The following is a 10,658-nucleotide window of genomic DNA, read 5'->3' as shown; positions in this document are numbered from 1 at the left end:
CGCAGGCGTCCCTCACATGGTCCCGCTGGAAGCTGTGAAGGCCCATCCCGGTCAGCGATGCTGATCCTGAGCTGTTCCTCCAAGCTGCGGCTGCTGGAGGGGATGCTACGGAGGGGCCTGCCTGACACGCTGCCGGTGACCAGGACTCGCCCGCCCCCGCAGGGCCAAACGCTCCCACCCTCGGGCTGGGCAGAGAGCAGGGGAAAGTCCCTCAGAGCCCCCTGGGTGATGGGGCACATATTGGGCTGGGGTGCAATCCCCTGGGTTGGGCTTACATGGAGGGCTGGCCCCTCCACCTGGTCAGGGGGTAGCAGTTTGGGGGGCAGACCCTTTCTCCAGGTCGGGGGGCAGCAGTTCAGGGGCCGGGCAGGCTCTTATAGATCCACAGGGGATGTGCTGTACCCCAGCCTGTCACCAGTCCCCTGGGAGTGACCCCTGTAGTGGGCCGGGGCCCGAGGCTGCACACAGCTCCACAGGGGCAGGCCTGTGACCTCCACCACTGGGCCTTTGACACCAGCCCTCCCATCTCTCTCCGTGGCTCCCTGCAGCGAATGCAGCCGAGTGAGATGCCTGCGGGAGGCTTGGACCGGGCCCCTGCGGTGTGTGTTGGCAGAGACCCCGGCAGCCTTTGCAAAACACAGGAGTGGTTCATTACTCTGACGGCTGCAGCTCTGCTTCCAGCAGCTTAGCTTGGGCCCCTGCTCTCTCCTTAGCTCTGCCCCACTCTGTCTGACTCAGGCCATTCCAGCTCACATACGGAGGACGGGACTCCCCTGGCCTCCTGACTCCCTGATAAGCCTGCCCGCCCTGTCAATCAGGCTGATCTGGAGCATTGGCCTCTCCCCATTGTTCCTGGGGACTGTCAGTCTCAGGCTCCTGATTTCCCATCGACCCTTCCCCTTTTAGTGCTGGGAGCTAGTGAATCAAAACACCCGCACTGAATGTTAGTAAGGGGGCAACAGTCCCCTTACATTAAGAAAAAATCCAGTCCCTGATCCTGCCCCAGGCAAGGGTTTGAACCCCAGGAGCCAGAGGTTCAGACTGGAGGTGTCAGTGAAAAGGCGAATAGCTCGGCCGTCAGGGAGCAGGGTTTTCCCCCCTTGCCTGTAACACTAAGGAAAGACTGTTGAGCTCAGGACACCTGTCTGTCTGGAAGTTGACCCCCTGTATTTGAGTGGGGCAGGGGAACCGCCCCCCCCCCCAATCTCCACACGGAACATGTGAGTCACACGGGCTCCGGCAGAAGTTCCCTGAGGCTGTGGCCAAGGGAGCCAGCTCACAGCCTGCTCTCCCTGGGGAAACAGAGTCAGAGCGGAACCTGGTGGGAGCTGAGCCCCCAGCTGAGTATGGGCAGACACGGGCAGGGCATGGCCAGGGTTAAGACCCGGAATCGCCAGCAGAGGGGTCCTGGCCTGGGGTGAGGGCAACAGGTTAACCCCAGGAGGGGAAATGGATTCCTGGCATACACACAGCCCTGGGGTTGGGACAACCAGCGTAGGGGAGCCCCCTGCATCACCAGAACCTGGGAAACCAGCACCCCAGAGACATGGCTGGGCTAAGACCAGCCTCGCAGGGGGACACACCTACACTGATCCCCGAAATGCTCAAGGGGTCACTTCCTACCCCAGCCGAGGGGTCAGGACACCCCAGGGTGCAGCCAAGATGGCCGACACATGGAGGAAGAGGGGGTCACGACCCTCCTCCCTCCCTGGCAGATGGGGGTGGGGAAATGCAGTGGCTGGATCCCATCCCAGTTTCAAACCCAAAGGTTTCGGGGGGGGAGCAAAAGGGTGCTGAGGCTGCATGAAAACTCCCCCCTGCCCCCTGCTAGTATCAGTGAACAGACCTGCCCTAACGGTGGATGTGAGACTGCTCTGAGCTGGGTATTGGAAAGGGTGAGTTTGATTCGAGCCAGCTGTGAGCATGCTGACCGTGCCTGGTAGGACAGGGATGGGGAAGATGCTGTGGCTTCTATGGATAGCATTTGTGGGTTCAAACTTCACCAGGACGGTCACTGGTTACAGTGACCCTGCCCAGTGAAGAGATGAAATAAAGTAGGATTTTTCTGTAATATTTTTACAACACTATGTGTGCCTCAGTTTCCCCCTATGTGTTGCATGGCTACCCAGTTGCGGGGGTGAGGGTGAGGATTAAGTTTACGCTCAGGGCAGGCTAAGAGACATGGGGTGGGTGTCACCTCCCTGTGAGGGTGGAATAAAGGGTCCTTAAGGAACTTGTTGAACTCAACCCAGATCCCCAAGGGGGCCAGAGAGACAAGGCAAGCGCTGCTGACTCCTGGATTTCCCCGCCTCTCAGCCGGGAGGCTGAGCAGAGACCCCAGCTCGAGAGCACAGGACTGGGAGGTGGGGGGTGCTGGACAAAGATGGAGGCTCTCACCTGGAGCTGGCCAAGGAGGTCAGACGGAGACAGAGACAGCCTGGATAGGGACTTTCACTCCAGCTTGGCTGGGCCCTGGCTGACCGCAATGGACACTGCTTTACCCCCAGTTCTCTCTGCTGACCTAAGACCGCTCCGTGATTCATAAACCAGCCTGGCTTGACAATGTTGCCGGGTGTCACTGCAAACACAGGCTGGGGTGTGGGAGCCCCGAAGAGCGGCCAGGTCTCTCCCGGGGTCTGGCTCAGTGGGAGGCACCGGGCAGAGCTCGCGGGGTGGAGCAGGAGGGCTGGAGCCCAGAGGCTCAACCTCAGAGGCGGTGGCCTGCCCTGCAGGAAGAGTGGGGCTCCCTGGGGGGTGGCACTTTGAGGGCTCCTCCAAGGGGCAGAGTAAAAGCTGGGGCCCAGCATCGATTCTGGGGATCCGGGACATCCCCGGACTCTGACCCCTGTGTCTTGGCAGGTCTACGGCGCTCTGATGCATGTGAACCGCGGGAACCCGGCTGGCCAGGAGGTGCTGGTGGATTCATGGCCAGAGTTCAAAATGGTCCTGACCCGGCCACGCAGAGAAGTGCGGCCTTTGCTGGGCCCCTCCCATCGGCTGCGCTCCCCTCCCCCGCCTGACCCCATCGCTGCCCTGCTCCCCTCCCCCGACTGACGCCATCACTCCCCCACTCCCCTCCCCCCGCCTGATGCCATCTCTGCCCCGCTCCCCTCCCCCGCCTGATGCCATCTCTGCCCTGTTCCCCTCCCTGCTCCGTTCACAGGATCCCTTCCCCCTCCTCAAACTCTTACTTGGGGCTCGCTGTGCCCTGCTTCCCCGATGCCGTCCCTGAGGGTCATGGGGGGAGGGCAGAGGCTGCGCTCACCCACAGACAGTGTCCCCCCTGCAGGTGGCGCGAGACCCAAGCGATTATTTCACCAACTTGTACACGACCTTCTACCGGGACGAGGGCGCCTGCCGGGCCCTGCTGGAGAACAGCTGCACCGTGGACTGGGGCCAGGCCTTCCAGATACAGGGTGACTCCCTCCAGCCCCGCTCTGTCCAGCACCTGCCACATGGGGGGCAGGACCGCTCCCCCTCCCACAGGCCAATAGTCCTGAGGAGCCTGCCTGGGCCCCTTACCCCCCCCCACAGGCCAATAGCCCCGAGGAGCCTGCCTGGGCCCCTCCCCCCCACGGGCCAATAGCCCCGAGGAGCTCACCTGAGCCCCTTCTCCATCCAGACCCGGAATCCTGAATGAGCCAAGCTTGGGAACCCCCAGTTGGGCATGCTGGCTCACAGTGGCCCTTGGCCCCTCCCTGCTGCTCTCCCGCACCGGGCTGGGCCCCCCACGTCCATGGGCACCTTTCAGGGGCCCCTGCTGACAGCGCACGGCTGTCCCTGCAGGGCTGCAGGACGGGGTATACGAGACCATCAGGGACATCGCCAGGGCCAGAGGGCTTGAGATGGAGACGTATCCTTACCGGCCGCTGCTGCACCCAGACCCACCTGCCATGCCCCAGTACCGGTAGGTGCCCCCCAAATATGGGGTGTGTGTGAGAGAATGGGGCAATGTACACAACCAGCCTGTGCTAGCTGGAGCGGGGAGCGGGGTTGGGGGAAGGGAAGGACCCCGGGGTGCCAGGCCAGAGGCCTCCATTGCGCCCTAGATCTGGTGGCAATGAGTTCCCCAGGCTAACGGTGCTGGCAGAGTGAGGGCATCACCACAGCCCCACACATAGCCCCAGGCCTTGGGCACATGCTGCCAAGGATTTCCCATCCTGCTCCGGGGCAGGGCTGAGTCAGCCCTAGAGCTTCGCCAGGGGGCAGGGGCAGCCCAGCCTGGCCAAGGAACCTCTTTGGTCCCAGGATGGGGAGAGCAGGGGGAGGGGCAGTCTGTAACCCTTCAAAATCCTGGGATGGACAGCCAGGGGTCCTTGACCCCAGAGCCGTCCCCTCTGAGGGGAGGGGGCTCCAAGCACAGAGTCCCCTGGTCCCTCCTTTCCTGTCAGCGGGTAGGTCTCCGGGAAGGGTGTTCGCTGCCCACTGAGCCCTGGTGCTTTCATCTCAGGGAGCTGAGCTTAGCCAAGGCCCATTGGCACCGATGACTCTGCTGGGGCTGGACTGGGCCTTGTCAGACAGCCCCTGTGCTGAGGCCGCGGGAGTGTGTCGATCCCCTCCCCGCACGTGCCAGGGCCTGACTTGATCCCGTCTCCCCAGGGCTCCCCCTTCTCCCCCACGCCAGGTCTATCCTCTCTCAGCCTCCCCCCATTCTCCCTGTGCCAGGTCACTCCCTCTCCAGCCTCCCTCCCCTCCATGGGGGACACTGGGAGGAGCGATATGGGGGCTATAGGCACCCCAGAATTTTCCATAGCCTCCCCTCCCAGTGCAAAGGCCCAACGTTACGCAGCAGTAAGGATGCCAATGCCATACCATGCCACCCGTCGGTCTCGGCTGCTGCTGGCGATGGCGCTGCCTTCCGAGCTGGGTGGCACACCCCTCCCCCACAGGATACATTCCATGCCCCCCAGTTTGAGATACGGCAACCCCCCATCCCCTCCATTTTTCTGTCCAGCCCATCTCAGCCCCACAACTGGGAAGAGGATGGCGCCGCCGGACACTGCTCCTCTCCTATGCCATGTCATACCAGCTCAATTTCTGCTCCCCGGGCTCATTCCCTTATACCAGTTCGACCCTCCCAGCCCCGGGCTCACTGCACCCCAAGCCCGAAGCTGGGTCAATATCCCCCTATGTTCACACCTCCCATGTTTGGTTACTCCCCGCTCCCCTCCCCTAGACTTACCCCTTCTCGTGCTGGTTCTAGTCCCCCTGCCCCCCACGCGCTGACATCCTCCCCTTGCCAGGTCAACCCCCTCTGTGCTCACCCCACCCCGTCCTGTGTCTCTCTCCCCCCTGCCCTGTCTTGCAGGCCTGACAAGGGGCTCAGGCTGGCCCCCGTGTCCCCCGCCCACGCCATGCTGCTCAGAGACACCTGGAACTTTGGGGGGAACAGCCGGAGCCTGCGCTACCTGTGCCTCCTGATCCGCCACTTCCCCAACGCCTGCCTGCTGGCCCATGAGGGGACCCCCATCTCCTGGTCCCTCACCGACCCGCTGGCTGCCCTGACGCACGGTTACACCCTCCCAGAGCATCGCGGCCAGCACCACACGAGGCCCGTGGTGGGGACGCTGGCGGCACAGTTGCATGCCCGCGGCTTCCCTGTATACACCAGGGTGCTGCCCCACAACGAGTCTTCGCTGCACACCCTGCAACGCCTCGGCTTCCGCATCCTGCCTGGGGTGTTCTACCAGCTGATGGTGAGGCCTGGGTTCACCCAGTCCCAGTCAGCCAGTGCCCTGGCCTCGGCCCAGGATCCTGCGCCCAGCTCTGGGGAACGGCCACACACACATAGCACATAGCACGGGGGGAGGGGAGAGGAGGAGAAGGGGACATGGCCTAGGGCCCTGCGCACAGCTCTTGGGGACAGCCACGGTCTGCCAGCACGTAGCCCTCGGGGAGGGGAGGAGACAGGGACACAGCCCAGCCATGCCCAGGGACCTTCAACCCCCGAGAAGGGGACACATTGACCAGCCACCAGGGAGCTCAGCTGTCAGCCCTTGGGAAGCCAGGTCCTGGTAGAGGAGACTAGCTCATGCTCCATTATCCCCTGGAGCAGGGCAGAGGCTCAGTAGGGGGCGCTCTCCCCGGCAGACAGTGCTGGCCCCAAAGAGAGCAGGGTGAGGGCTCAGCAGGGGCCGCTCTCCGCTCACAGTGCTGCCCCCGTGCCCTGTGCTGCGGGCTCAGCAGGGGGTGCTCTCCCACTCCCTTCCTCAGGCAGTTTGTTGCTCGGCTGGGGCTGTGGTGGGGGGGTCCCGTTTTCAGGAGCTGCGCCTGGTCTTGCCAGAGCTTTGGTGCAAGCTCCTTTGGGCTCCGACCACAGGTCCCAGCTGTGGCCCACCCCTTACCTCCCCTGTGGTGTTAGGGGGCAGGTGCTGGCCTTGCACGGTTGCTCCAGGGTCAGCAGCCAGCTGGAAAGCCAGGCCAGGGCTTGTGTTGATGATGGTGCACTACACGCGGGAGGGGAGCGGCCATAGGACCCCATCATAGAGCCCTGCTGGGCTCGAACACAGGGAGGAGCATCCGCTCGTCTCCCTGCCCCCCAGAATGGATGTCCTCGGCCCTGGGCAGGCGACTTGGGACTGACCTGCCCCCTGCCAGCCCCAGTGCACAGGCTGCTCCTCCCCATGTAGTTGGGCCCAGCTGCAGCCCCAGTGAGCTGTGGGGTTGGGGGGAGGGGACCCCCCCCACAGCAGACATGGAAGGTTCTCCTCCCCCTTGCTGGTAGGTCAGTAGCCGTGTGGAGAGGGGGTGGGGCACTCCGGCTCCTTGCAGGCCCCAGGGACACGCATCCCCTTCCTCTCAGGGAGTGGGACAAAGAGAGAATTTTCTGTATTAGTTTTGATGCCTGTGTGCCTCAGTTTCCTTCTCTGCTTTGCATGTCTGCCCAGTGGGTGCCAAAAGGTTAAAAAGCCTCTCCTGGGGCAGAGCAGGGACAGGAGGGGGAGTGTCACATGGCTGAGGGGCAGGAACTGGGTGTTCAGGATCAAAACCAACCCAGATCAACTGAGGCTCCACAAAGAAGAAGAGTTGTCGTTCGGTGGGACTCAGGAGTTCCCAGCTAGGACTGAAAGAGATGGAGACAGGATCCATGTTTGGCTCTTCAGCAGCTTGACTGGGTGGGGCCCTGGCCTGTGTCTTCACCTTCACTTCTCTCTGCTGCCCCAGGGACCTCCCAGGCCGGGTTCCCGGGGACCAATAAACCGTGTGCTGTGTGGAAAAGGCTTTGGGATGTCACTGCAAACACTGGCTGGGGACACTGGTCCCCAAAGAGCAGCCAGGTCTCTCCAGGGGTCTGGCTCAGTGGGACGTGGTGAAGCAGGGGGGCTGGAGCCGTGTGCTCGACCCTGGAGGAAGAGAGACCCCTTGGGGGGCTCGCACGTCACAGGGTTCCTCCAAGGAGTGGTTTAAAAGCTGGGGCCTAGCACTGATCCTGGGGAGCCACGACCGGGAGCAGCGCTGTGGGTCCCAGCCGGGGGCACCTGGCCAGTGTGGAGTGTCTCCTTCACAGCCAGAACCGACAGCAGAGAAGGGGGGGCACATCTGCAGGCAGACCCGGGGTAGAGCCAGCCCTGCCCCCAGCCAGGGCACAGTCCCACCAGGGCACAGCGCCCCCCTGCCGGCCAGAGAACTGGCCCCCCAGAGCAGTGCCCCCACCCCCAGCCGGCCGGCCTGCGTTGCCCCATAACTTTGACTCTCAGACTTGCACACAGTCTCCATTTCCCAAGATTGAATCATTATTTTAAAAACTGTATAGAAATCACCACTCTCCCATCATTCCGTGCATCTGGCCCAGCCTCTGGCCCAGCTCCGGCCTCAGCGGAACCGCTTCTCCTCCCACACGTACAGCTTCCCCGCAGGCACCTTCCGGAAAAACAGGCTCTTGCCTCGGCTCATGTTCCCCTGCACGGAGAGGAGAGGAGAGGAGATGGCTTTCAGGGTGCCCTGCCCTGCCCTACCCTGCCCTTGGCAGCTTCCCTCTGCCTGTCACCCAGGCCCCAGTCTGCCTAGCCCTTCCGCACCACCAGCCTCCTACCCACACACAGGGCCAGCACTTCCCAGCCCTTTTATAACCCCCACCCTGAGATGAGTGCCAGGCACGACTGCCCCACACACGGCGTCGCTGCGCTATGGGGCTGGGGCGAGGCTGGCATGTTACTCATAAGAACATAAGAATGGCCATACTGGGTCAGACCAAAGGTCCATCTAGCCCAGTATCCTGTCTACCGACAGTGGCCAATGCCAGGTGCCCCAGAGGGAGTGAACCTAACAGGTAATAATCAAGTGATCTCTCTCCTGCCATCCATCTCCACCCTCTGACAAACAGAGTCTAGGCACACCATTCCTTACCCATCCTGGCCAATAGCCATTAATGGACTTAACCTCCATGAACTTATCCAGTTCTCTTTTAAACCCTTTTCTAGTGCCTGTATATCTTTTTTGAGATGGGGAGACCACATCTGTACGCAGTATTCAAGATGTGGACGTACCATCGATTTATATAAGGGCAATAATATATTCTCCATCTTATTCTCTTTTTAATGATTCCTAACATCCTGTTTGCTTTTTTGACCACCTCCTTGAGCAGCTGGCTCCAGCAGTCTAACCAAGAGGAGTAGTTGGGTGCGTAGGGGGGGAGGCCACCAGCCAGCCTGCAAGAGAGGAGAGAGGGGAGGAAGTAGCAGTGAGCCGGCCACCGCAGCCTGTTCCCAGAACCTCCCTGGCCTCCCCAGCACCACTTCTTGTCTGAGCCCTTCTGGGCTACGTCGCTTTAACGGGGCCTGAGCCAGGCAGCTCAGTCAGGTCCCAGGATCCCCAGCTGCCCCCTGTCCGTTCCCCCATGGCCAGAGCTTCCTGCCCCTCCCCCAACACTACAGCGGGGCAGTCGGGCACCAGGGGAGCAGCCTTTCTCCTGGGGACAGAGCTGATGCTCCCTAGTGAGATGGCCAAGGGCAATACTCCCGAGGGGGTGGGGAGGGCTGATTCAGGAGGGCAGAACTCCCCCCCCACCCCACTAAGTCCCAGCTGTACTGCAGGGCGGGCAGGGACCGGCTGTCACACCCGAACAGGCCCGGGTCTATTCTGGGAGGCTGCAACCTGTGATTTTGCTCCTGCCAAGCGTGACATGGGACGGGAGGCACTGCAGGGCCAGGGAGCCCAAGAGGCTGCCAAGCGTCTGGGGAAGAGGGGAGCCACAGGAGCCTGCGCGAGGGGCAGGGGGCGAGCTGCGAGCACAGCCAGGACTAGCTCCATGTCAGGCTGGGAGGGGGGACAGATGGGGCCGGAGCCCAGGATCGCGGCTCTCCCAGCTGCAACAGGGAGGGGATGATCTGTCCCCCCCATCCCACCCTGCCGCCCAGTCGCTAGCCCCAGAGGTGTTTCACCGGGGGTGACTGCGGGTGGGGGTGATTTGTTCCCAGCGCCAGCCCCAGCAGGGCTGCAGCTACCCTGGGGGACGGTGCCTCTCCCTGGCTCGGCTCCTTTCCCTTCCCAGACCCGTGTATGCGCCGATATCCCAGTCTGACCGTGGCCACATGGGGGCTTTTGCCACTTTCACTCACCGCTCCAGCTTAGCTTCCCTGTGTAGACGAGCCCTGGGGGACGGGCTCTAGCCCAAAGCAGGTTCAGCACCCCTCAACTCTGGCTAACCGTGCTCTCCCTCAAACGGTCCAGTCCCTCTTTGAACCCCCCTCAGCTCCCTCCTGTGGCAGTGAGTTCCACAGGCCCCTCACACATTGGGGGAAAAGCCACCTCCTTTTATCTGAATGTGCCAGCCTTCAGCGTCCCCGGCCGCCCACCCGGTGCCATGTCTGGGCAGGGCAGAGCGCTCTCGCCTGCCGGTGCCAGCTGTTCACATTCCACATCAGCAGCCAATGACAGCAGCTCCGCTCCCCCTCTGAAGGGTTTCTACCTAGCCCCTTAGAGGCCGGAACATCGTCATCCCAGAGCAAACCCTATAGGATGTGGCGGGGAGATGCTGCATCTCCCTGCTTCCTGAACAGGAGCCGCTGCGTCCCCTGCTCCTCAGAGGTGGGGCAGACGCCCTTGCGTTGCAGGGGGAGGCTGCAGCTGGCTCGGGACGGCGTGCGGGGCACTCACCCACAGTTGGGGACGAACACAAAGGGGTACGTCAGCATACTGGCAAAGAACTGCAGGCACGAGAGATGGGCCACAGTTAGCAGGGCGGGGCGCTGGCTCCGCAGCCCCGCACGGAGCCCCCCAGCCGCAGGAGCACAAGGAATGGAGAGGGAGGGTGTCTCAGCGGGGCCCTGCCCAGAGAGGGATCTCACTGGCACTCACTGACTTTCTCCTGGGCAAGGAGGTCTTTGTCCTTCCCTTCCCAGGTCACCAGAGAGACCAGGCTCAGGACAGATATGGGCTGGACGGGTAGGGCAGTGGGCACAACATGCCCAAGGGGAGGGGGCCAGCTGGGCAGAGCACCAGGGGCGGGGCGGGGCCAGGCCAAGGTGCACGAGAGGGTGGAGAGCTCACCCACCATGCAGCACCAGCTAGTGATTTAGACTCACGTAAGCGCACCAACCTCACACCCCATGGTTCCCTCAAACTGGCCACTCCCATCCCAGAGCAGTTCTGTGGGGCTACCCCCCCCCAGACCTGAGAGGAGAGTAGGGGTTACACACGCACTCCAGTGACAGCCTGTG

General features: G+C 62.5%; 1 protein-coding gene across 1 annotated transcript; it reads left to right on the top strand.

The window, feature by feature from the left end:
- On the top strand, window positions 1–5,798 carry LOC135878786 (glycine N-acyltransferase-like protein 3). The gene is made up of 5 exons (XM_065404533.1): window positions 1–135; window positions 2,860–2,967; window positions 3,290–3,416; window positions 3,787–3,907; window positions 5,309–5,798. Exons 1-5 carry the CDS (start codon window positions 58–60, stop codon window positions 5,796–5,798), a joined length of 924 nt encoding a protein of 307 aa, XP_065260605.1. The 5' UTR covers window positions 1–57.
- The last annotated feature ends 4,860 nt before the right edge of the window (window positions 5,799–10,658 follow it).

This window comes from Emys orbicularis, chromosome 4, assembly GCF_028017835.1.
Source record: "Emys orbicularis isolate rEmyOrb1 chromosome 4, rEmyOrb1.hap1, whole genome shotgun sequence".
Lineage (NCBI taxonomy): Eukaryota > Metazoa > Chordata > Testudines > Emydidae > Emys > Emys orbicularis.
This window is presented reverse-complemented; position numbering and strand designations above follow the sequence as displayed.